This window comes from Delphinapterus leucas, chromosome 13 (genome assembly GCF_059928025.1).
Source record: "Delphinapterus leucas isolate spDelLeu-1000000601 "Yukka" chromosome 13, BTC_Dleu_Yukka2, whole genome shotgun sequence".
In the NCBI taxonomy this organism is placed as follows: Eukaryota; Metazoa; Chordata; class Mammalia; order Artiodactyla; family Monodontidae; genus Delphinapterus; species Delphinapterus leucas.
Genome location: NC_143141.1, coordinates 15,087,009 through 15,112,937, shown reverse-complemented (window position 1 = coordinate 15,112,937; position 25,929 = coordinate 15,087,009). Strand labels below are relative to the sequence as shown.

Below are 25,929 nucleotides of genomic sequence, written 5' to 3'. Positions count from 1 at the left end.
CTTTTTAAGAGAAAAAGTACATTTTCCATACCAAGAAAATACATGAGAATAGTATTATTTTACATGCAAATCTCTTTGATGTTTGGCTTCATTGAAGAAAGCTGGATTCTCGTATCTGCTTCTGCATTCCATCTCTTGTGAAATGGTGTTGATTGAAGTATGTGAAGGAAACCTGGCCTTACAGATACTTAGTTGGAAAAAAGAGAAGCATTTTATTATTATTATTTTTTTTTTTTTTTTGCGGTACGCGGGCCTCTCACTGTTGTGGCCTCTCCCGTCGCGGAGCACAGGCTCCGGACGCGCAGGCTCAGCGGCCATGGCTCATGGGCCCAGCCGCTCCGCGGCACGCGGGATCTTCCCGGACCGGGGCACGAACCCGCGTCCTCTGCATCGGCAGGCGGACTCTCAACCACTGCGCCACCAGGGAAGCCCAAGAGAAGCATTTTAATAGCCTGTTTAGATAACTGGATATTCTTTTGTACCACACCAAAACCTACAAGTAGTCGTTTTTTAAAGGTTAGTCAGATGTGAAATTGAAAATCATATAATGAACTTTATGCTCTATTACGTTAAAATCATTGGTATATCTTGCGCTTTGAATGGACCTTTTACTCACGCATGATTTTGTAAAACATGCATGGTCATTTGGAAAACATTGCTTCACTGAGTTACACAGCTCTTTTAAATGCAGAGCCTCTTAATGTGGAGCAACAGGAACTCTGCTTCCATTACTCGTGGGACTGCAAAATGGTACAGCCACATTGGAAGACAGTTTTGGCATTTTCTTACAAGACTCCACGTACTCTTACCATATGATCCAGCAATTGTGCTCCTTGGTTATTTACCCAAATGAGTTGAAAACTGATGCCCACACAAAACCTGCACGTGAATGTACAACAGCATTATTTATAATTGCCCAAACTGGAAAGCAACCAAAATGTCCTTCAATAGGTGAATGGGTAAAATCAACTAGCACATCCATATGATGGAATATTCAGTGATAAAATGAAATGAGCTATTAAGCCACAAAAAGACATGAAGGAAGTTTAAGTGCATATTGCTAACTGAAAGAAACCAATCTGAAATGGCTACATACTGTGTGATAACCTGGAAAAGGCAAAACTATGGAGATAGCAAAAAGATTGGTGGTTGCCAGGCATTGGGGGGGAGGAAGGGAGAGAAGAATGTAGCACAGAGGAGTTTTAGAAGGGTGAAACTATTCTGTATGATACTCTAATGGTGTCGTGGTGAGTTCATGTCATTATATATTTGTCAAAACCCATACAATGTATAATATAAAGAATGAACCCTAATGTAAACCATGATTATAGTTATAATATATAGTTATTAATATAACTATATAGTTAATAGTTATAATATCACTATTAGCTTATCAGTTGTAACAAATATACTGCACTAATACAAGATGTTAGTAATAGGAGAAACAGGGAGAGCATGAGGGGTGTATGGGAACTGTCCGTACTACTCAAAAAAATAAAGTCTATTAATTTGAAAACAAAGGTGAGTTGAGCTCACAGTTTAATTGCACAAGTGCTTTTTCTTAGAAACTATGAAACATCGTATTTGGGTATGCAGAAGCATTGTATGCATATTTCCCATTTCTTCACACAAAACAGTAAAAAGATCTGTATTCCAGTGTCAAGAGTTTATAAAATTATTAATTTGTACTTCTTCATTAAGGATGTTCTTAATTGACACTGGCATTTTATATTCTATTTTTACTGTTTTTTTAGGCTGCACACTGGCATTTTTTTAAAATTGCAAACGCATGGCAGGAAGGAACGCAATGACTACTACTACAATTTGGTGCCACTGTCTCACTCCTGCTAAGTTGCCAGCAGTTTTGCCACCATTGCTTTTTGCATCATCAGTGCAAATGTCAACACAGTTAAAAAGGCAAATAACATCTCAGTATTATTATAGTAGTTTTGTCCCTAAATACTCCAGGGGTTCATGGACCATGTGCTGACAACCACTATCCTAAAGGGAAAAGGCGGCAGGGGTAGATGTAAAAGTAGAGGTTATTGGGCACAGTTGTGTTTGGCAGGTGGAATTACTGGGCTAACAAGTGTTCCTGCTGTTGAGGGTCTGGCGCACTTCTAGGTCATCCTAATAGGCAAGGGGGGCCAAGTCACTTTGGAAGCCATAGATCTATTTAGGGGATGGATCTCTTAATCCACTGTCAAATCCCAGTCCAAATGAATACAGTGTGGGTTGGGAAGTTTGGGCTAGATCTTCCAGGATCACTCACAATTAGATGGTTCCATTAAGTTCAGTGTTGATGGTCTGTTATGTGCCAAGAATTGGACAAGTTACAGAGGAGGAAACAGAAATGATTAATTGTGGCCTCTGTCCTATAGAAGTATAATAATAAAAATATATAGAAATAATAAAATAATAATAGAATGTAGGAAGTCATTAAGTGAGGTTCAAAGTGCTACGGGAGCACTGAGGAAGAAATGAATTATGACTGGAGAAATCAGGAAAGTTTTTTTGAAAACTTGGGCCTTAAAGGATGAGTAAAATTTTGAGAGGAGAGAGGGAAATCAAAAGTTCTCAATAGTCTTGGGGGAACTGAGAGCATTCTGTGTAAGAGAACTACAGCTAGTAAATGAGCTGTGCTAACTCTTCACCTTTCCATCCCATGATTTTAACTTGTTTTTGTTCAAGGCGTTGATTTCCAGTTTATCCTTTCAGGACCAATATACAGAGACTTATGGCATCAGACATTCATTTATCCATAAAATAGTCCAAAATTTACAAAAGGAATTTCTTCATGGTTCTTTTCTAATAAAAATTCTCTTTCTGTCTGCACTGTGGAGAAAGAAGCCCTCTTTCAGATCTCTCAATTCAATACCCTAAACATTTAGTGAGTGCCTACTATGTGCAGGATATATGTTATTTTCTATGAGGGGTACCAAAGTAAAAACACAGCCCCTGCCTTCACAGAGCTTAGAGTCTCAGAGGAGTCAAATGTGTACGTAGTTAATGGCAAAGCATATTATAGGCTCTATAAAAGATACAGTGTGATGGCGATCAGAAGAGGAAGACTTTAACTTCAGTGGGGAAATCTGGAAGACTTCATGGAAGCAATGTCTCAAATATGAATAGACTTGCCATAGGCAGTGATGAATGAAGAAGGATATTCACTCATCATGAGACAAGTCCGCTCGAGCAAAGGTATAAAAGGGGATGATGTGTTATGGGAAGGGCAGGTAATTTAGTATGACTGGGGGGCTGGGAGGTGAGTCTCATGAGAGATAAGCTTCAAAAAGCAGGTTGACAGCAATCTTGGAATGCCAAGCTAAGGAGTTTGGGCTCTACTCTGGAGGTGCAGCATACTCGTCAGTGTTTTGGGAAGATGACAAGTAACCCCAGGAGGAATGGATGGGAAAAGAAAGGTCAGTTTGGAGGTGGCTGGAATTGTTCAGAGAAGAGATAATGCCCGGCATTACCTAGGAAGCACAAGCTGATATGGAAAGGAGGGGGTGGATTTGAGAGACATGACCAAGACTTAGTGATGTCCCGTTGTGTGTGTAGGATGGCTTAGGGGTTCCTAACTTGGGACACTGATAGAATGGGAGTACTATCCAGGAGGAGGAACATGGGGAAAAATAAAGGGTTTGGGTTGGCTGTCGGATGTGTCTGTGGACTGACCAGGGTATTGGAGAGAAAGCAGTGGCAATTGACAGAGATGTACAGATTTGGGGATCATCCATAAATGGCTGTTGAAACTGTAAAGGCATTGATTGCACTTCCAGAGGGAGAGCGGGGTTTCTCAACCTTGGCAGTATTGACATTTGGTCTGCATATTCTTTGTCGTTGGGGGGGATGGGTGAGGTGGGGGGAGGGGCTGTCCTTGGCATTGTAGGAAGTTTAGCACCTTTGGCCTCTACCCACTAGATGCCAGTAGCACACCTCCGCCACCAGTTGTGTCAAACAAAAATATCTCCAGACATTGTCAAATATCCCCTGGAGGGCAAAATCAACCCCATAGAGAACGATTGCTCTAGGAGAGAGTGCGGAGTCAAAAGATGGCCAAGGGCAGAACCTTTGGGTTCTAAGGTCACGGTAAGCAAGGAAGGGCACACTGGGAGAGATGGGGGTGACTGTGTCACAGATGGGGTGGCCAGTGGTGTAACAGTCTATAAAGAGGGTTTTGGAGACAAAAGAGGCCTAGGCAGTGGGGAGAGCTTTATGATCTTTCAGGGAGTAATTCCAACTGAGCCTCCTGAACGTGCTTTCTTCTTGTTCGCTAGCCCTTTCCCTGAGAGGTACAGGAGTCAACTGCCCCCTTGGGCCATAAATGAGACTGGGATATATGCCAGTGTACCACAAAGTTTGCCTGGTTGCTTTGCAGGATGTTCATATTCCTTTTCCCCTATTTTCTCAATCCATTTGTTCTATTAGTCTCCTTTTTCATTTGTAATGTGCTTTAGCAGAAATATATACCCATACCATTTAACCCTGATAATAACCCCGCATAATAGCTTTCATTCTTATTCCCATTTTGCAGATGAGGAAACCAAAACTCCCAGAGGGAACCTTGCCTAAGACAGCACAACCCTGGAGCCATAGAGCTGATGCCCAAATCTTCTGATCACGCAGGGACTGAGAACACTCTTCATCACACCGCAATTGCTTCTTTGGTTGCAACTCCTACCATGTAGCATCTTTTCCTTACAAAGTGACTGACACTCCCCTTCTCCTGGGATAGAGCCTTCCTTGACTGTAAAGGAATCAGTGGCTTTTGTTCTCTTGTTCCCTGACCACAGCACCATTTCCGCTCATAGAGTATTGTTTGGTGCCTTACTGAATGTCTCGCCTTGTGAGGGTGTTAGCCAGATGGTCTTTTTTCCTTCTTCATTTTCTTCTTTTTTTTTGGCCACGCCTTGCGGCTTGTGGGATCTCTGTTCCCTGACCAGGGTTTGAACCTGGGCCACGGTAGTGAAAGCCCAGAATTCTAACCACTAGGCCAACAGGGAACTCCCAGATGATCTTCTGACAAAGGGTAACATTGTAATGTTTGTACAGGTGAGGCCAAGCCTGCGGCAATTCTGTATGGTGAAGATGAGGACAGACAGGTCACAGGCCCAACTGTGGGCACTTCGGAATCTCCCTGATGGTTGCTGGGTCTAGGCCAAGGGTCATCTCCCTCAGGGACACCAGTGTACGTCCAAGGCTTGCAGTGGCACCAGACCCCAGTAACTCCTCAGCTGTTGGAACTCTCCTTCCCTCCCTGGGAATCCTCTGTCATTTCCTCCTGCTCCCCACAAACTTCCTACTCTGACCCTTTGTTTCTTGGCACCCCTCATGTTCCCTTAACCACCAATTCACTTAGCATCTGGAATTCTTAGTAATAGTAATCACAAAAGCCACCATTTACTGAGGGTTTTTAAAGTACCAGGCATAGACAATGGAAGTTACTGAGGCTTAGAGATGTTACATAAATCTGTCCAACGTCACATAAATATTAAGGTACAGATCAGCATATCTAATAGAAATGTAATTTGAGCCACGTTGGTAATTAAAATTTTCTATTAGCCAAATTAAAAGAGAAAAGAAACAGGTGAAATTAATTTTATCAATATTTTTTTATTTAACAATATATCCTAAGTGTCTATCAACAGACCAATGGATAAAGATGTGGTATATATATACAATGGAATACTACTCAGCCATAAAATAGAGTGAAATTTTGCCTTTTGCAACAACATGAGCGGACCTCAAGGGTATTATGTTTAGTGAAATAAGTCAGACAGAGGAAGACAAATACTGTCTGACAGGGGTCCCCAACCCCCGGTCCTTGGACTGGTACCAGTCCACATCCTGTTAGGGACCGGGCTTCACAGCAGGAGGTAAGCGGCAGACAAGTGAGTGAAGCTTCATCTGCTGCTCCCCACCGCTCCCCACCGCTCCCCATCGCTCCCCACAGCTCCCCACCGCTCCCCATCGCTCCCCACAGCTCCCCATAGCTCCCCACCGTTCCCTACAGCTCCCCATCGCTCCCCACCGCTCCCCATCGCTCCCCATCGCTCCCCACAGCTCCCCATCGCTCCCCACCGCTCCCCATCGCTTCCCACCGCTCCCCATCGCTCCCCATCGCTCCCCACCACTCCCCACAGCTCCCCATCGCTCCCCACCGCTCCCCACAGCTCCCCACCGCTCTCCATCACTCCCCACCGCTCCCCACAGCTCCCCACCGCTTTCCATCGCTCCCCACCGCTCCCCATCGCTCCCCACCGCTCCCCACAGCTCCCCACCGCTTTCCATCGCTCCCCACCGCTCCCCATAGCTCCCCATCGCTCCCCACCACTTCCCATCACTCCCCACCGCTCCCCATAGCTCCCCACTGCTCCCCAACACTCCCCATCGCTTGCATTACTGCCTGAACCATCCCTCCCACCCCTCCACCCCCCTTCCGTGGAAAAATTATCTTCCACGAAACCCATCCCTGGTGCCAAAAAGGCTGGGGACCACTGCTGTATGATATCACTTACATGTGGAATCTAAAAAATACAACAAACTACTGAATATAACAAAAAAGAAGCAGACTCACAGATATAGAGGACAAACTAGTGGTTACCAGTGGGGAGAGCGAGGGGGAGTGGCAATTTAGGGGTAGGGGATTAAGAGGTGCAAGCTACTATGTATAAAATAAGCTAAAAGGATATATCATACAACCCAGGGAATATAGCCAGTATTTTATAATAGCTATAAATGGAGTATAACCTTTAAAAATTGTGACTCACTATAGTGTACACCTGTAACTTACATAATATTGTACATCAACTATAACTCAATAAAAAAATAAGGCACTTGGGAATTCCCTGGCAGTCCAGTGATTAGGGCTCCGCGCTTCCACTGCAGGGGGCATGGATTCGATCCCTGGTGGGGGAACTAAGATCCCGCATGCCGTGTGGCCAAAAAAAATAAATAAATAAAATAAAGCACGTTACAGATTTTTTTAAAAAGGGGAAAAAAAGATCCCAAACCCAACATGTCATCAATATATAAAATTACCAAAGAGATATTTATAGTCTTTCTCCCATAATAAGTCTTTGAAATCTGCTGTGTGTTTTACTCTTACATCTCATCTCAGTTTAGACTAGCCACATATCACATGTTCAACAGCCATTTGTGGTCAGTGGCTACTGTATTGAACAATGAAAGTATAGATCAAGGATTCTGAGCCACCTCCGCTTGGCTTCATTGTCGCCTTTCTAAGGATGGTGAGGAGTGGGGCAGCCACGTTCTCTGTGAAAGCAGGCTGATCCTGTCCCCCAAAATTCAGGTCTGAAAAAGATAATAATCTTATCTAATTGGGAGTAAGATTTCATTATAAATGAGAATAAAGGGTCTCCAAATGCTACAGAGGTCCAAAATTTATTAGACTCTTTAAAAAAGCATTTGTCAGAGAAGCTGACATTTCCCTCTTGGAACTGTTACTTCTTCTGGGATGGGACAGGAATGTTTGTTCCTTTCTGCAGGTCCCTGTTATTGTTCTTTTATCTCCATAAACACTGTCCAGGAAAAGTGGATTTTCTCTGGCCTGGAGCCAGGTTGGTGGAAAAATCCTTTGCCCTGGGTCCTCTCTCTTGTCCATAGGGCAGTCGCATGACCCTTTCTGATGGGGCTCACCAACCGACGTGGTGGCCTCGGAAGGGACGTGCAGGATTGTTGAACTCTGGAAGGAAAGGAGGGTTGGTGAGCCATCATTCCCTGATTTGAGCAGTGGGCAGCCCTTTGTTCCAGGCATTGTACTAGGCACATGGCATGTGCTATCCTTTTACTCCTCACCACCACCCTATGAGGTAAGCATCAGCACTTGCAAAACCCAGGCAGGTGAAAAGGTTCACTCAGGGTGTGCAGCTTTCCGACACCAGAGCCCAGGATTACAGCATTCCAGACTTTGGGGGTTTCAATGCTTTCTGCAATAAGACGGACATGGGAACAAGGGTTGTCCAGCAAGAAATGTTCATATCTGTGTTCTGTTTCCATGCGAACAAGGTCTGGCAGGGTGCTTAGGGTTGACTTCAGTCTCTAAGAATTGGGGGTGAGATACTCAGCACATAAAAAAAGGAGATGGGGGACTTCCCTGGCGGTCCAGTGGTTAAGTCTCCGCTCTTCCACTGCAGGGGCCACGGGTTCCATCCCTGGTCAGGGAACTAAGATCCCCGGCATGCCGCGTGGTGCAGCCAAAAAATAATAGAAATAAAAAAAGGAGACGGCTGCCCTTTCTATATCAGGAAACCTAGGAGGACTGCTTGATCTTTCTTTACTTGTTCCTGACAAGTTAGAAGAAATGTGGTGCCGGGGAGCCCTGTCGCTTTAAGCCTAAGCCCTGGTTTCCCAGGAGACTTGGGAGGGCGGTGGAGAGTGCCCGCCTACCTGGGGAACCTGAGCGAGGTGTGGCCGGAGAGGCTCTGGATGCGAGGTGGGCGGGGGCAGGCTGAAAGTTGGACAAGCAGGAAGTGAACCGACGGCTGCCCGAGAGGAAACAGACTAGGCGAGAGTCCTGCTGCCGACAGGCCCGAGCCGCTTGGAAACATGGTGAGAGACCGGGAAACTAAGAAGGGGCTGATTTCACGAGCAGCCAGAGGGGGCTGGGGGCTGGGGATCAGCAAAGGAAAGCTGGTGGCAAAATCTGAGGGCTGGGCCAGCGCTGACTGTGACCTCTCTTCTTTGACAGCTGGGCTGCAAATAGGTCTGAGCTGCCTGGGCGGGTGTTCCTGCTCTTCTCTGCCCCCTCCCTCCCCTGAGCCCTGAGCTGGCCCGGAGTGGAGCTTCGGTGGGAGTGTGAGATCCTAATTCATCTCCTCCTCCAGCCCTCCGGCCTTTGGCCTTCGGGTGTTGTGACATTCCTGGGCAGTGCCTCTGCTGTTCCCAGCGCAGATTCCAGCCCAGCGGCAGGAATCCCGCTCTGCCTCTCACTTTATCCCTGTACAGAAACCCAAAGAATTTGTCTCTCCGTCGAGTCCAAGGAATCTGCCCCCTCTCCATAAACATGAGGAAGAGAGCTGATGGTTTGTAAAAAAAAAAAAAAAAAAAAAGACAGAAGTTGGTTCTCTGTGATAGTCTAGTTTGGACCCACGCCCCTGGCTTGTGTCTGGAAGTCTAGTGGGTCAGGGAGGGAGGAGCTTAGTAGTGTTTTTCCCTCCCTGTTCAAAAACCTTATCAGAAAGCCTGAGGATGAGGCATCAGCCACGGAGGACTTGCCCTCCATTTCCCCCAACACCCAGGCTGCTGTTTGTATGTTTCGTACTTGCTTAAGTAGGCAATGGCGTGGTGCCTGCGCGAGGTGCTTAGTGGTGGGGAAAGCAGAAGTTTGTGGCCCAACGGCTGTCTCTCGTGGGGCCTTGTGAGGGACTTGGAGCCTGGTTGCCGTGGCTCAGGCTGCCCAGGAGGCCGGAGCAGCTCTCCAGCTGCTGTCTTGAAGAGAGGGTGGGTTAGGCCAGGGGAGGGTGGTCTGTGGGGGGAGGGGCACAGGCATTTTTAATGAGGACCGGTGGGATCTCAAGTAATGGTGGGGCTGTGCCTTGTGAGGTGCTGGCTCAGCGGTCTCCTCTGACCCTCTTCGAGGAACAAGGAAGCAGTGGAGAGGGCTTTGGGGGTGTGCTTCTTGTTGTCTCACGTGCCCTGAGAACCCACAAAGTCTGTCTCCTAGCATGGCTCTCACCATCTGGGGCTTAAAAATGCATTTGTTTTTGATTACACAAGTACTACAAGGAAAACATTCTCTTTGCAAACAGTTCAAGCATTACAAAAAGCTAAGTCCACCTTAGGCCTCCCTCTCCTCTGGCCTCTGAGGCTGAGTCTCAGTCCCTCCGGCACTCGGCCTAATTAACCCCTGTGTGGCTGCCCAGGAGGAGGCCAGTGGTGGTGGAGGAGATGACCGTGTGCGAAACCTGCAGAGTGAAGTGGAGGGAGTCAAGAATATTATGACCCAGAATGTGGAGCGGATCCTGGCCCGGGGAGAAAACTTGGATCATCTCCGTAACAAGACAGAGGATCTGGAAGCCACAGTGAGATGATGGGGAGCCCAGTGGGGGCCAGGGGAAGAGGGGGGAGGAGGATTATTGGGGGCTTGAGGCTTGGTGGTCTTGGTGGCAGAATGAGCAGGAGGGAAGTCTGCCTTTTTACCTGTGTTGGGAATTGATGTGAGCTGAATCCCCACTTCTGATTCTGCTCTACTCCACTGATTGGTACTGGGGTCCAGGGAATGGGTTCAAGGACTGGGGCTGGGGATGCGGGGGTGGACCCATGGAGACATTTTGTGAGACTGATGGATGGCTCAGTCAGCCTGTGCTGTCTTAGGCTTCTCTCCTATGAAATCGACTTTCACTTTGAAGGCTGCCCTTGACAATCATTTGAACCTGGCCTCCCCAGGACAAAAATATTGGCTCCAGAAAATCCTCTTAGGGCCTTTGGCCTTCCCCAGGAGTTATTAGGCAGAGGGTGGAAAACTGTTAGAGTTTTGCTGAGCCAGCTTTAAAAAGAAGCTGGGAAGAGGAGTAAAAGTCTTTGACCCCAGGGTCCTCTGCTGGCTGAAGGCTGGAATAATATCTCCCACACATCTTGCTAGATCTCATTCTTCTCTCCCTCCAGCCAGAGGCTGAAGCCAGCTGCTCAGGGAGGGAGTAACTCTAAAGTTCTACAGAGGGCTGGAGACTTAAGATTCCATGTCCACGGAGAGAGACCGGCCATGGCTTTCTGAGTCCTGTGTGTAATCTTGAGCATAGCTCATTTGACTCCCTGGGACTTAGTGTTTCTTTCCACAGCCCAGGCTGGGAAGCATGGCCCAGGGAAACAATTTCTGCAATTCAAGTCGGGAGAGGAAGAGCATTTTCCCTCAGTTCCAACCCCTGGACTGCCCTGGCCCCTCCTCCAGCTTCAGCGGTCCTCATGTGGCCAGAAGTTATGGAACCAGGGAGATGTGTCCACCTGGAGCCTGCACCCCTCAGCCCCAGTGTCTGCCCTCCCAAGGGTGGGTTGTGCTGCCAGTGTCACAACCCTGGGTGTGAGCATGCGTCAGAGGCCTCTCAGTGTGCATGGCAGTGCGGGGGTAAGAAGAGAAGGGGGCAGGCAGGGGACCAGAGGGAGCCCAAGGATTCTAAATTTGAATTGGTTCACCAGATGGTTGTGAAGGTACATTTGTCAAGGTAGGAGGACAGAACTATTTTATTTAGCAGTCTGTTGCCTCAACGTAGCACTTAAATGTTTAGATGTATGGCGTGTGGGTCTCGGTATGCTCATCCCAGCGGCAGGAGGCACTGGGTGATTCTGCCTTATTCCCAACAGTCCGAGCACTTCAAGACCACATCGCAGAAGGTGGCTCGGAAGTTCTGGTGGAAGAATGTGAAGATGATCGTCCTCATCTGCGTGATTGTTTTTATCATCGTCCTCTTCATTGTGCTCTTTGCCACGGGTGCCATCCCTTAAGTAACCTAGGGAACCCCTCCCACCCTGCCCTCTTCTTGGGGGGCAGCCTTCCATAGTGGGTGCCAAGAGGCACCCTCTCTCCTGTCCTTCTCCACAGGGAATGCTGCTCCAATCTCCCGCCCCTCATTCTGGGGCCCCTCTACCACACTGTCTGACCCAGGGAGCACCTTGGTCCCCAGAAGGAGAGAGCTGGACTGTGGCTGTGTTTCAGGGGTCCTCAGAGTTGGTTGGAGAGACCCAGAAGGCCAGCACATGGCTGGGAAACTGATGGAACTGAGGGTGGCCAGTGGGCAATAAAGACCTTTCAGTATCCCTATGCATGTGAGGTACTTTCTCCCTTTCCATTTTTTTTTTTTTTTTTTTTCTCCCTTTCTATTTTGCCTTTGGCCCTTCCATTTCTTTTCTCCCCAAGGACGCCCTCTGGCAGAGATCCTCCCTTTGGAGGCCCAAGCTGTTGGAGGAGTGGAGAGCATATGTTTGGAGAAGAAAGATGGAAACTCCCTGTCTTTCTTTATCTCCCCTTGTTCCATCATTGTCACTGGTCTCAAGAACAGGAATTTTCTGGAGGTCTTGGCGTATGGAAAATTCAAAACCTTCCCAGCATTTTAGGGTAGTATGTAAGACTTTTAAGTGTCCCCTCTGGGACTTGCCATTTCCTTTATTAGTTTTCTGCTGGAAGTGTTAGCCGAGACATGAAGCCTACCTGGGCAGAGCATTTAGGAATCTGGTTAAGGGCCTCCCACCCCTCCCATCATTGCCATTTCTCTTTGGTGGCCCTGCTGTAGTCTTAGAGTGAGGGGGTTAGAGGAACGGAACTGCTTTTCCTTCTCTTGTGGTTCTGCGAGCTCTATTTGTCTTTTGTCTGCCCCTCTCCTTCTGGAACTTAGCAGGGCCTCTGGGTCTCAGCTGTCCTGAGCGGGTGAGCATCTCTCACCCGTGTCTCGTGGCTGGGCACAGTCAGTGTCACAGGACAGGGCCTATGGCCTTCCTTCCCCTCCATGGACAATGGACCTCTCTGTCTTTGGGCCTCCCTCCTCTCCACCAGGTTCCACCATCATTGTCACTCTTTCCAGTGCCCAGTGCGCCTTGGTTTGGGGGAAGGGTTTATGTCATCTCTGTCCCTATTTCCCCCATAGGCTTTCCAGAATTGAAAAGACCCTGATTTGGGGAGGGAATCTGGAAGGGGCGGGGTTGGGAAACAGGACTGGGGACTAGTACTGGCAAGTCAGGTTCTAGAATCATGCTCCAGGGACTTCCCTGGCGGTCCAGTGGTTAAGACTCTACACTTCCAATGCAGGGGGCGTGGGTTTGATCCCTGGTTGGGGAATTAGGATCCCACATGCTGCGCAGTGCAGCCAAAAAAAAAAAAAAAAAAAAAAAAAAAAGAATCATGCCCCGAAAACTAGGAAGGGAGGAAAGCACAGAAGAGACCCTGGGGGCAGACTTTGTCAGGACCCTGTCCATCCTCTCTCTTCTCAGTCCACTCCTGGACTCGAGGTCCAAGCAACTGGGGTGATTGGGACCTAGTCTGTCCAGGCTGGGGGTGGGGTCTGTGCTCACATGGGGCTCAACGTGGGAGAGGGAAGCCCCCAACCCCCTTCCTCAAGAGGGGCCACCTTTGAGATGTTGGGATGGTATGTGGTGGGATAGAGAACAGGCGGCTGGTGGCTTCTCTGCAGCAGTGAAAGGGCATGAGAATGGGTAGACTCAGCTCAGGAAGGCTCTGGACAGGTTAGACACACCAGCCTCCCTCATCCTCCAGCTGAGGAAGGGGGTCATATCAGGACAGGGCTGCACTTGCCCACGTGGTGAAGGGGAAAGAAAGAAAAAGCTAGAGCTAGTACCTTCTCCATGGGGGTCTGTTTTCTCTTTTTTGGGGGAGGTACGCGGGCCTCTCACTGTCGGGGCCTCTCCCGTTACGGAGCACAGGCTCCGGACGCGCAAGCTCAGCGGCCATTGGCTCACGGGCCCAGCCGCTCCGCGGCATGGGGGATCTTCCCGGACCGGGGCACGAACCCGTGTCCCCTGCATCGGCAGGCGGACTCTCAACCACTGTGCCACCAGGGAAGCCCTGTTTTCTCTTTTAATTGAGGTGAAATTCGCAAAACATACAACTGACCGTTTTAAAATGTACCCTCCAGTGGCAGGTAGTGCACTCATGATATTTATTGTGAATAAACTTTATTTAGTTTCAAAACTTTGGCGTGGTCGGTGTTTGGTTATGGGTGAGTTGCACTCACCAAGGTGGCAAAGACCCTGTCCAGCTGTTCACTGCGTTTCCTGCGCCTAGCACAGTGCAGGACAATGGCGCTCCTACAGGTGCTTGTTGAATGAATAAATGATTCCTCCCCAGATCAACCCGGTCTACCTGAGCTGGGATGCAATTCCAGAGAGGATTCCCTGAGCCCGTTCCAGAACCCACTCCACTGGGACCATTTCATAGACTGGGGTCCCGAGCTGTAGACCAGGCACCACGCTGATTGGAAGGAGGCCCCACTTCACCAGGCAGGGGAGTCATCCCGAGCCGGGCGCCGGTGGCCCGGGGAGAGGTGCCGAACCGGGACCCCGGGAGCCATCGCCGGCCGCTTCCGATTTGACTGATTTGACTAGGTTTCGGTCGCCGCTCCCAGAAGGCTCGCCCCCCGCCCCCGCCAGGCAGGCCCCGCCCCGCCCTCCGCTTCCTCCCAGATCCCTGGCACTGCGGCCGCTCGGGCAGAGGAGCCGGAGCGGCGAGGCAGCGGCGGCGGCGATGGTGAGGGCCCGGGGCCGGCGCAGAGGGCGAGCGTGGAGGGGTGCGAGGCGGGAGTCCGAAGTCCAAGGGGTGGAGGCGTCCTTCGGGACGGCGCCCGGAAGCAGGACCGGGGCCGGACCCTCAGCTCGTCGCGCGCATCGCGGGAGGGAAAGGGCGGCGTGCGAGGGTCCCGACTGCCCAGCGCCGAGTGAGCTGGACTCCGGCTTCCCACTTGCCGGGGCCAAGCGGTTACGAGCACCAGCTTCGGAGTCAGACTCCGGGCTGAGATCCTGGTGGTGGCCACTTACCCGCTCTGTGACCCCGGGCAAGTCACTTAGCTTCCCTGAGCCTCTTTTTCCGCATCGTGAAGTGGGGTCAGCGATACCCGCCTCGCTGGGTCCTTAGGAGGTTAGAGGAGGTACAATGGCAGAGACCTGCCTGGCCCTCAGAACCTGCTCCTGAGAAGTGGTGGGTAATATGGTGACCTCTTCAGCATTTCCTGGTGCTGTGAGGACACAAGTCTGGCCCAGGGGTTGGAAACCTGAGCCGATGGGGTGGTAGAAGCCAGTCCTGTGGCAGGGTGTTGGAGGGCACTCCTTCCCCTGGGGACAGAGTAAGTAAGATGTTTACTATAAAAGTTCCACTGAAGTTATCAGAGTGTGGCATAGCCTGACTCCCTTCTAAGCCGTACCTAGGGACACAATCTTGAGTTGAGTCATCCCCCACTCCTGCTGTAGACTCTGGCCTCTGTCCCCACTTGTCATTTCCAGGCAAAGGTGTCAGGAGCAGTTGGTGCCAGTCGCTTCTCCGCTCCCCTGGAACTCCTGGGAAGTTGTGCCCGGCAGGAAGCAGGCTTGGTGCTTTAAGATTCTGCCATGGAGGGACTTTCCTGGGGATCCAGTGGTTAAAACTCTGCCCTCCCAATGCAGGGGGCGCAGATTCGATCCTTGGTCAGGGAACTAAGATCCCACATGGCACGGCCAAAAAGAAAAAAAAAAAAAAAAAAGATACTGCCATAAAAAAAAAAGATTCCACCGTGGAGAAGGCAGCAGAGGTGTGATGGATGTGGATGTGGCCTGGCTGGGGGTCGAGATGCCTGGATGGCCTCATCTCCAGGGAACTGGAGGCAGGAAGAGGAAGCGGGGCAGGAAGGTAGCACTGAGCTCTAAGGCCAGGCCAGGAAACTGAGGGAGGCCCAGGGAATGGGACGGAGCCCAGAGCCCACTTCCCAGCGTGCAGAGCAAGGAATCAGGCAGGGTTAGGATGGGCTTGCGGCTGGGCCTTAGCACTTGGTGAGAAGAGGAAACTCTTGAAATGAAGGCTGAGGCTGTGATAATTTACTGGGGGTTACTGGGAAACTCTGGGACTCTCACAGGTTCATCTGAGGCAAATAGTGGATCTGAGCCTGGGGACTGATCTCTCTCTCCCAACCATCTCCTAGCCCCTTCCCTCTGTTTTTTCTCTTATTCCTGCCCCTTTGTCCACCCCCAGCACTTTCCCTTCCTTCTTCCCATCCGCCTTCCCTACCTGGTCCTTCTTGCTTTCCCTTCTTTTCTCCTCTTTTCTGATTCATTCAGTTAACAAGTGTTTCTTGGGCATTTCCTTTGTGTCAGTCATGGTGACTGGTATAGGGGATAGAGTAGGAACAAGTGATGGGAAAGATAAAAATTGAATGGGTAATGAGTTCATTCATCCTGTAGATGGTCCTCACTGATGCTCTGTGCAAAGAATTTGGGTTTTGAGCCACAGGCCTCCCTCATATGCACACAAGTTGAGTTGGCAGCATCAAACTGGGTGAGTCTTTAGCCAGCCAGCTAAAGCATTTGACCTCCCTTTACCCGCATCCAGTTTAACACAGGGGTTAAGAATGTGATCCTTGGAGACTAAGTTTATTCAACTCCCAGATCTTCTACTCACTGGCTCCGTGACCTTGGATGGGTGATTTAACCCCTCTGAGCCTCAGTTTCGTATAAAACTGGGGTGAGGGTACTTTCCTCAGTGGATTGTTGTGAGGGTTAAATGAGATAAAGTGAACAAAGAGCTAGCAGCACAGTTCTCAGCTCAGAATATGTGCTCATTGAGTGGGAGCTATTATTACTGTCAGGAGGTAAAACCTTCTCAACAGCCTGTAGCGCCTGATGGAAATAAAATAGATACAGGTTATCAAAGGCCCATGTCAAGTTTTATATTTAGGTTAGAAACGATTAAGTGCACAAAGTGGCAACAGGGAAGAGCTTGCTTGGCTGTGTATTTTGTAAAAAATGTTTAAGAGGTTTTATTGACCACAGGTGTGCTTCCTGGGATCTGACAGCTAAAAAAAAAAACCTAGGGAAACTTGGGCTACCGCAATAATAGCTATTATTTATTGAGCATTTAGTATGTGTCAGAACTTGTGCTAAGCACTTTATTTATAACATGCCACATGCCTTAGCTAATGTTATGGGAGATATTATTGTCACCACTCTATAGATGAGGAAGCAGAGGGGTCAGAAAGGTCATATCCCCAGTCTTTAGTCACTCAGCTGGTGAGTGGCAGAGGCAGGATTTGAAGGAACCCAGGGCTGTAATTCAGAGCCCGGCTCTTAGGCTCTGAGCTCAGGCGAGCGCTGACCCAGGAAGGAGGTGACACACCAGGTCGCTGCCCGGGTCCCTCTGAAGATGACAACAGTGACAGCTGGGATAGGGCTTCGTAGGCACTAATCAGGAAAGAGGGGAGACAGGAGAGTTTGGACAGGGAGGTTTTTAAGAGCTTTCTTTTCAGAGGAACCAGCTGTATTTGGCCTGGAAAAACCTGAGGAGAGATTTGAGAACTGAAGGAGGGATATTCTGCACACCGGGTAACAGTCTGTCGATTTCCTGTGTAACTACCGTCCTCCGTCTGCCAACAATGCTGCCCCTACCCAAGCTCGGAAGTGCCTCTCACCCTCCCTTCCTCTCTTGCCCTCCGTTCCTCCCGGCCCCCCAGCCTGGGGACCTCTCCACATACCCTTGCTGATAGCATTTCTACATGCCTTCTGGTGGCCTCTGGCCTGAGTTATCTCACTTTCGTTCATGCCAGTCTACCACCAACAGAGAAAGTCTCCTGAAGCCCCTCCAGGCTCAGAAACCTACATAAGCTCTTGATCCATCCCTCCCTCCATGGAAGCTTCCTCATCTTGACTTTTACCCTCTGCCAGATCCGTCACTGTCCAGAGTGTGTCTCTGTGTGCCTGTGGCAGTAGTCTCCACCACATGCCCCCCCCCGCCCCCCACCGCCCATCCCTGGTCCATCTTGGTTCTCAGAAATCACCTGTCTGTGGGCGGCTCAACACTCGCTATTTGTATCTCATGGGGTAAACTCATTACTCTTCTCTAACTGTATCATACACACTTCTTTCCCCCAGCCTATAGCGATCTTTTCAAGAACCGGCCCAACTCATTCAGAAAATATTTTCCACGCATCCACGGTGTGCCAGGCGCTATGCTGAGTTCTATGTGGCAGGATGCAGCGTGGCCGTCCTCCCGTCTCTTACCTCCTTCCACACCCCGCAGTTCTTTATTTGAATCACCGTGCCAGCAGAGACCCGTGCATACAGTGTCCTTTTTCCTCTGGTTGAGGGGGGCCAAGGAGGGCTAGAGACTTGAGCCTCAGGCCTCTGTGTTCCCTGGAGCGAATGTGTTCTTTTAGGCCTGGGCCCATCTGGGCTCTGGACAGGCCTGGTTTCTCAGTGGGGGAAGGAGGCTACAGCTTGCAGTGGGAGGCACAGCCAGCTCTCCTGAAGAATGTGACCCAACATCACCCCATGTTGGAGAATAAGATGACAACAACTGTAGCACTTAGATTAGAAAAAAATGATATGTAACATCCCACCAGTCTCTAGCAGTGATTCTCATTTTTTTTTTTTTTTTTCTTTGTGGTACGCGGGCCTCTCACTGTTGTGGCCTCTCCCGTTGCGGAGCACAGGCTCCGGACGCGCAGGCTCAGTGGCCATGGCTCACGGGCCCAGCCGCCCCGCGGCATGTGGGATCTTCCCGGACCGGGGCACGAACCCGTGTCCCCCGCATTGGCAGGCGGACTCTGAACCACTGCGCCACCAGGGAAGCCCTGATTCTCATTTTTGAATCTTGGTCCATTCCCAGGTTTTTGCCTTGGACTATTTGAATGTGAGAGACTCCAAGTAATGGAGACTTGTTGAATAATTTAGTCATAATAATAGTGGTGATGGTGGTTGACTCAGGAAAACTCAAGAGATGAGTACAACTTCCCTGCTTTCTTCATAATGCTTCCTTGTTCCCCAGCTACTGCTTCCCCCAGCCCATGAGTGTACCGCTCTGTCGTGGTTTGCCGGCCCCCTCTCAAAATGGGTTGCTTTTCTAGCTCATGAGTAAATATTGACCTACTTGGGTTTCAGATGCCTGCCCCTCGAAACTCCTGCTGGGCTAGATAAACACACTGGGATAAAAAACTTGAGAATGACAGTTGCATTTGGATAAGTTATAATGCAATTGGCTCACTCATTGAGTCCTTGCAGATGGTCAGCATTGTGCTGGCCTCCTGGGCCTCCAGGCTGGTGGCAGACAAAGGCAGGGCACTGGCCCCTGCCCTCCCCCTGGGAGCTTGTGGTCCAGCTCAGGATATAGGATTCATATACTGGGAATGCTTGGAGGTTACATGCAAGGCAGCTGCAGGGATCCTGAACGGGGATTCTTGACTGAGTAGGAGGTGGCCCTCTGTGACCACCAGATCCCTTCACTTTCTCTGGTTTTAAGTGGAATTCAGTCAAGTGCCAAAATGTCTTGCCGCAGACAATGGGCAATATAGTCTGGCAGGAAAGGGAGCCTGGCCCATGCTCTGTGGGGAGGAGATGAGAACAGGGTTGGGCTCTGGGGGACAGGGCTGGGGGAGGGAGTTCCTGTGGTTTGTCAGTCCCCTGGGATTCATCTCCTGACGTGTCCCTGGACCTCCAGCTCTCACCAGGGCCTCCTGCCCTGGGTCTCTCCCAGTTGCATGTATCCAAAGCCCAGCTTCTTTCTTGCTTGTGATCCATGTGTTCTTCCTCTTCCTGGCCTCTCCCCCAGCTTGGACCCTGCATCTCCCTTCCCAGTCCTCTGAAATGAGCTGGGTTCTTTTGTCAGGTGAGGCTGCTGCCCAGGCTGGGAAATCCAAGAGCTGGTCTCTCCTGTGTGAGTTGGATCCCAGTGAAGATCCTGGCTAGCTGGAAAGCTGGAGGCCAGAGGCCAGGAAGGCCGAGGCTCCCAAGCAGACAGAGAATGAATCGACTTTGAGCATTGATGTGGGAGCAGGGTCAGGCCAGGAGGCAGAACTGGCTTGACCAGTCAGAGGCTGGAGGAGGGAGGGGAGCGAAATCTGATCTCAGCTTGTGTGTGTGTGTGTGTGTGTGTGTGTGTGTATGTGTCTGTGGGGTTAGGCAGAGGCTATAACGTGTGGTGATCCAAAATTATCTGTCTGGCTCAGTGGGCTGGATCTCCTCCCTGTCTGGCTCTGGCCAGGTAGCTTGGTTCTGTGTTCTTTGCTGCCTCCTTAGGCCAGTGGGAAGCCACAGGGCAGGTGCACAGTAGGTTGAGGCCATCCTAGAGCAGGTGAGCCAAATGTCTGCTTTGTGGGAGGGTGGGTCCTGAGAAGGTCCCATCCTCAGGCATCCTAGAGGAAGCGAAGATGCTGGAAGTCAAGGCGGACCTAGGACCTGCCTTGATGGGCAAGGGGAGGAGCCAAAGGTGAGCCGTACACACCCAAGAGGCCAGCCCTTCCCTCTGCACATATCAGACCCTTACGTGAAAGGCGCTGTTCCCCTTTCTCATACACTGCGCAAGCGCGTGCGCGCACGCGCGCGCACACACACACACACACACACACGCCCAGTGTGGTAAGGAGGCCGCTAGGTCTCAGGACCAGATGAGGGCCAGGCAGGGGCCTCATGTAGCCCTGACCTTGGGCTTGGTGTCCAGGCAGGGAAAGAGTTGGAGCGGTGCCAGCGGCAGGCGGATGAGGTGACAGAAATCATGCTCAACAACTTCGACAAGGTCCTGGAGCGCGACGGGAAGCTGGCGGAGCTGGAACAGCGTTCAGACCAACTCCTGGACATGGTGTGAGGCCTGGAGAAGCAGGGAGGGGGAGGGAGAGGCTAGGAGGGGCCCTCAGAGGGAGCTCTCAGGCTGTGCTCAGGGTCTTCCGGCTGGCTGTTGGTAGGGCCTGAGGCTCACCCAAGGGCCAGTGTGGGGACTGTGGGTTTCTTGAAGCATCCCTAGCCTAGCTATGCAATGGGTGGGGAGGTCTCACGAAGTACGAAGGCCTTGGTTTGAAGCTGTGGATCTTCCTAAAGGTTGAAGACTGGCATTGTTAACTGGGGGTGAGCCTGTAGGCCTATGAGTCAAGGGCTACACCAGTGTGGGAGACCAGGAGTCAGGCTGGGAGGGTCCTGAGAAAGGGAGAAAGGGAGCTGACAGGTTGGGGAGGCTGCGGGAGGAGACTAGGCCTTGTCGGGGCTGGGTTGGAAGGAGCTGGTCCAGGGCTCTGGGGAAACCACTAACTCCTACCCTGTGTCTGGGGGTGTCCACAGAGCTCCGCCTTCAGCAAGACAACCAAGACTCTGGCCCAGAAGAAGCGCTGGGAGAATGTCCGTTGCCGGATCTACTTGGGGCTGGTAGTAGGCGGTGGTCTGCTCATCCTCCTGATTGTGTTGTTGGCCATGTTTCTCCCACAAAGCAGCAAGGGCAGCAGTGCCCCACAGGCCCAGGGTGCAGGTGCTGCCTCAGGGCCTGGGGAATGACACAGCTGGGCCTGGAAAAGAGGCCGAATAGCCACACTGGTCGGTTGTGGTCTTCAGAGAACCCTGGAGTTTGCTCCCTTCTGAGCCACCCCAGTGAGCGTGGAAGGGCAGCAGCAATTTGTGCACCTTTGTTACTTCCTATTACACCAGAGACTGGCCCTTGAGGGCAACCTGCTGCGCTGGCCATGCCAGGGCAGCCCCACCTGGAGCTTAGTAAAAGCTGCTGTTGGGTTAAAAGCTGCTGTTTGGTTAAAAACTGGTGTATGTGTTTATGTGTGTGTTTGAAGGTCTTCAGATTGGTTCATCCTGCCCTGCCTCCACCCCTGGGGCTGCTTGGAAAACAGAAAGTCCCAAAGGACTCCAGCCTTGGGAGATGGCCCTTCTCCCTTCTCAACTTGATCCAACCCTACAGACACATCCTTCTGGGGTGCATGTGTAAAGACACAACAGCCCCCAAACCAGACCCTTCAACCAGTGCCCTCCAAGTCTGTTTCCCTGAGAATGAAATCTGTTATTTTTCTGAGTCTTGGGATGTTCAGAGGACCCACGGGACTCCAGATAGGATGACAAAGAGGAAAGCACTTCCAGATCTTTATATCACAAGGCTCTCACCTTCAGAGAGACTTTTCCCCTTGAGCACCTCTGCTCCAATTTCTCCCTCAAGCTTTACACCAGATCACAGGTGGGGTAGGTGGCAGGAAAGGGAAAGGGCTTCCTTCTATGGTGCTGTAATGCAGAGTCACAAAGTTTGCCCTGTGGGAAAGAATTGGGGCTTTTCAAAGGGCCAGGGAGGCAGTGCCTTCAGGGCACCAAGTAAGATCGTTGGGTAAAGGCTGGGGAAGAAGGAAAGGCCCTACCAAGACCTGGGAAACAGGGCAGCCACTGCCTGAACTCCTTAACTGCATGTCAAACTCAAGAGTGGGTGGGAAGGGGAATTCAGGGTCAAGTGTGCAACAGAAACAGTTCCTTGTTAGATGGAGTGAGGGCTACTGACGGAGAAACAAGAACAAACCATCGAGTTGTGTGGAGCTGTACCCGCACAGAGCGTGTTACTTTCGCTAGGCTCACCACCATCTGCCTTTCCCGGGGAAGATGGAGGCAAGCACCCAGTGCTGCACTGAGGTGTGCAACACTACTAAGGGGCCCTGTGAATGTGGACTTGGGTTTTACATATGTAACAAGGGATAATGATACTAGTTCCCAGGATGACCCTGAGGAGTATTTATACCCTATGTACAATATCTCTCAATGTAATGGTTCTGGATGCCAACTAAATGCTAACTATTATCCAAATCATTTAGTGCAGTTATTCTCAACCTTGCCTCACATCAGAATCACCGGTAGAGCTTATTAAAAAAATACCACTCCCAGGCCTAGATCAGTTAAATCAGAATCTTTGAGGCTAAGTATCAGACACGTTTTTTTTTGTTTTTTTCCCTAAAGCTGCAACCCCTCCTCTTCTTCTCTCTCCAGGAGATTCATGGGTAGCCAGGGATGCAAACCACTTGTTCAGTTCAAGCCACTGGTTTTACAGAAGCTGGGGGAGAAGTTGAGCAATGGGCTAAAGGTCACACAGATAGTTCCATGAGCTGGTAAGGCCCTAGATTCCCCTGCAGGGATCGTCCTCCTCTCGGTTGGGGAGGCTGCCCCACCCTTTATTATTGTGCCTTACACAGAAGAAATGAGCAGGGAATTTTTGTTTGTTTTGCGGGAGTCGTGGAGGAGTGAAGCGCCAAGCCCTGAACAAATTAGAGTGCAGAAGTGCCCGGCGAGGCCGCGACAGAGCAGCGGGAAGCATCCTAGGCTCGCAGAACCATGATCCCTGGGCCAGGGCCTCCCTCCCTCTCTGAGAGACCTCTGACATCTGTCCTGCTGAGACTCTCTGAGCCGCAGAGCGGATGGAGGACCCCTACAGCCCAGACCCTTGGTTTTTCAGGGCTCTAGGGACGCGATCCACACGTCCCTCCCACGAACCTACTCTAGGCTGGGACTGCAAGACGAAAATTTTCTGACCAGCCCCGGCCCCTGCCATTGGTTTCAGCCTTTGGTCACCTGACTTAATCGAGCCAATGAAAGGTGAGAAAATTAATACTTCCGCTTTCCCTGAGGCGAAAGAGCCACTGTGCCCGCCTTTCGGATGCTATGATTGGTCACCCTCCCTCAACTCGCCAGTTTATTGGCCAGCACCGCGAGGCTGAGGTGCCACGGGGTCTGAGGGCTGTGTCAGGCCCGCTGCCATGGCGTCTTATTTTGATGAACACGACTGCGAGCCGTTGCACCCCGAGCAGGATGCCCGAACCAACATGCTGCTGGAGCTCGCAAGGTGGGTGCGCGGGGCTGGGAGGTAGGGCTCACGCAGCAGGTTACTGGGCTGAAGCTGGCTGGTGAAGGCGGATTATCTGAGGCAGTGGATTCAGAGGAGGACGGATAAATAATCTGGAGAGTTAGTTCCACAGTGGGATTCGGGGGAAGTCGATAATTTGGATCGTCCTTGGAGGGGCCCGGGCAAGGGGGTTCTGGAAAAGACGAGCTGGCGAGTCGGGGGAGTCGGGGCCGCAGGGCAGTGGGCTCTAGGAGGTTCTGGAATAGGCGGGTCATGGGGGCGGGGTAGGGGCCGTGTGGCTGTGAGTAGGCATATTCGTTAGGAACTCCAAGCATGGAAGCCACACTGCCACTTGGAATCTGGCTTTACCAGGTCATTCCTGCGTGGCCTGGGTAACTTCTCTGAGCTGTTGTCTCATGTGTAAAATAGGAATAAACAGCCTGCGTGCTTGGGGTTGTCTGATGGCAGCTGTAAGCCATTTCCCGCAGTGCTTTTTACGTAGTGAGCACTACTGAGGGGTAGCTATTAGTACTAGTAGCTGGGCAGAGTACTTATCTGTTAATGCTTAGTGGACTGCGGGGGCAATGAGAAAGTATGGGTTTTTCTGTTTTTGTGTTTTGGCTATGCTGGGTCTTCGTTGCTTCACACGGGCTTTCTCTAGTTGTAGCGAGCGTGGGCTACTCTTCGTTGCGGTGCGCGGGCTTCTCATTGCGGTGGCGTCTCTTGTTGCAGAGCGTGGGCTCTAGGCGCAAGGGCTTCAGTAGTTGCAGCACGCGGGCTCAGTAGTTGCGGCACGTGCGCTTACTAGTTGCAGCACGCGGGCTCTAGAGCGCACAGGCTTCAGTAGTTGTGGCACACAGGCTCAGTAGTTGCAGCTCGTGGGCTCTAGAGCGCGGGCTCAGTAGTTGGGGTGCACGGGCTTAGTTCCCCTTCAGCATGTGGGATCTTCCTGGACCAGGGATCAAACCCGTGTCCCCTGCATTGGCAGGTGGATTCTTAACCACTGGACCACCAGGGAAGCCCCAGCAGTATGATTTTTCTTTGGTTCTGACCTTGGATTCTTCTTCCCAGGTCCCTTTTCAATAGGATGGACTTCGAAGACTTGGGGTTGGTAGTAGATTGGGACCACCACCTGCCTCCACCTGCTGCCAAGACTGCAGTTGAGAACCTCCCCAGGACAGTCATCGGGGGCCCTCAGGCTGGTGAGAACACTAATTCTTTCCACTACTTGGGTCAGGTCTGCCGGACCCACCCCCTCTGGAAGCCAGACTATGGTCTGGCTCTTCAGTTTTCCAGGCCAGGCTGGGGCAAGAAGTGTCCTTCAGGAATGGGAGCTGGGAGGTAGGGCCTATAGCAGCTCTCCTGATTAGCACTCCCTCCTCAAGAGCTCAAGTGCCCCGTGTGTCTTTTGGAATTTGAGGAGGAGGAGACTGCCATTGAGATGCCTTGCCATCACCTCTTCCACTCCAACTGCATTCTGCCCTGGCTGAGCAAGGTACTGCTTCCTTTTTCCCAGCCCTCACCCTGCCCTGGGCCCAGTTCTCAAGCCGCTTTCTGTTTATGGACTACTGGGGGGATCAGAGACGGGAGAGGGATAGGGGTGGGATTTGGGAGCTGGAGACGGTTTTCAGCTTATCAAGACCAGACCTGGGCTCGTACACTGCACTGCTTTTCCCAGACAAATTCCTGCCCCCTGTGCCGCCACGAGCTGCCCACTGACGATGACACTTATGAGGAGTATAGACGAGATAAGGTAGGGGCTGGGTAAGTGGGGTGGGTGGTGACGGGGCTCCCTGCGTCCGTCCTTGATGCTCTCGTTCCCCACCTCAGCAAGCCTGAGTAGGCCTCATGGTCCCTGACTCTGGCGGCCTTCCCAGTGATTTTAGTGAGGGGCAAGAGCCTTGGCATCGCAGGTGCCCAGGGCCTGAGGACAGTGAGCCAGTCCCACGGTGGCTGCCCTGTCCCTTCACCCACAGGCCTTGGGGTACGGCCCCTGCCCAGTGCACCCTCTTTCCTTCAGGCTCGCAAGCAGCAGCAGAAGCACCGACTCGAGAACCTCCATGGAGCCATGTACACATGAGGTGGCTGGGACGGCACACCAGTCCTCCTCCACAACACCTTCCTCTTCTGCCTCGGATTCTCATTAAAAGTTTCTTTACCCATCCTGCCGCTCCATTGCTCACAGGCCTGGGCAGGGACGCTGTACCCTCCAGTGGGTCTCTACTGCTATGGGGGAAGGTGGTCCTGAACCGTAGAAGATACCAGGCTGCGTATCCCTCTCTGCCAAGCCTGCTGGCCTCAGGGCAGTAGGGCCCAGGTCAAGAACTTGGCCACCAACCAGACCAGCCAGGGCTTCGGCCTCTGTGTCTGTGGTTGGAAAACAAAATGTGTCAGGGTCTGGCAGCCAGTAGTTACTTAAAAACGGTGAAGAAAAACTAGCCCATCTCTCTCCCTCCCCCTGCAATCTTTAGTCAACCTTAGAATCCCAGGGGCTTTCTTTAGCATCACTGCAAAGATTGCTTCTAACAAACATTTTCAAGTTATTCTCTGTATCCTCCCTTCCTCATATCCCTTAGTGTGGAATCAAGCTTCAAACCAGACTCTGAGCAGGACAGGAAGTGTGAAAGGATCGAGTCGGCTCTTTA

The 25,929-nt window shown here is 51.1% G+C and overlaps 3 protein-coding genes across 6 annotated transcripts; all 3 read left to right on the top strand.

Annotated features, from left to right (window-relative positions):
- The first annotated feature begins 8,453 nt into the window (after window positions 1–8,453).
- On the top strand, window positions 8,454–11,779 carry VAMP8 (vesicle associated membrane protein 8). Its single transcript, XM_022556059.2, has 3 exons — window positions 8,454–8,574; window positions 9,888–10,046; window positions 11,323–11,779. The coding sequence occupies exons 1-3, from the start codon at window positions 8,572–8,574 to the stop codon at window positions 11,461–11,463; spliced, it is 303 nt and encodes a 100-aa protein (XP_022411767.1). The 5' UTR covers window positions 8,454–8,571; the 3' UTR covers window positions 11,464–11,779.
- A 113-nt stretch (window positions 11,780–11,892) lies between these two features.
- VAMP5 (vesicle associated membrane protein 5) lies at window positions 11,893–21,202 on the top strand. The gene is made up of 3 exons (XM_022556024.2): window positions 11,893–14,215; window positions 20,141–20,278; window positions 20,752–21,202. The coding sequence occupies exons 1-3, from the start codon at window positions 14,213–14,215 to the stop codon at window positions 20,959–20,961; spliced, it is 351 nt and encodes a 116-aa protein (XP_022411732.1). The 5' UTR covers window positions 11,893–14,212; the 3' UTR covers window positions 20,962–21,202.
- Window positions 21,203–23,141: 1,939 nt separating this feature from the next.
- On the top strand, window positions 23,142–25,446 carry RNF181 (ring finger protein 181). Of its 4 annotated transcripts, none has more exons than XM_089922870.1 (5): window positions 23,142–23,284; window positions 24,356–24,486; window positions 24,670–24,779; window positions 24,916–25,037; window positions 25,305–25,446. In XM_089922870.1, exons 1-5 carry the CDS (start codon window positions 23,199–23,201, stop codon window positions 25,429–25,431), a joined length of 576 nt encoding a protein of 191 aa, XP_089778996.1. In that variant the 5' UTR covers window positions 23,142–23,198; the 3' UTR covers window positions 25,432–25,446. The 4 variants fall into 4 exon arrangements, with proteins under 4 accessions (XP_089778996.1, XP_089778999.1, XP_089778998.1 ...); XM_089922872.1 differs by having other exon boundaries at window positions 23,144–23,284; window positions 24,930–25,037; XM_022556023.3 differs by having other exon boundaries at window positions 23,150–23,284; window positions 24,963–25,037.
- Window positions 25,447–25,929: the final 483 nt, after the last annotated feature.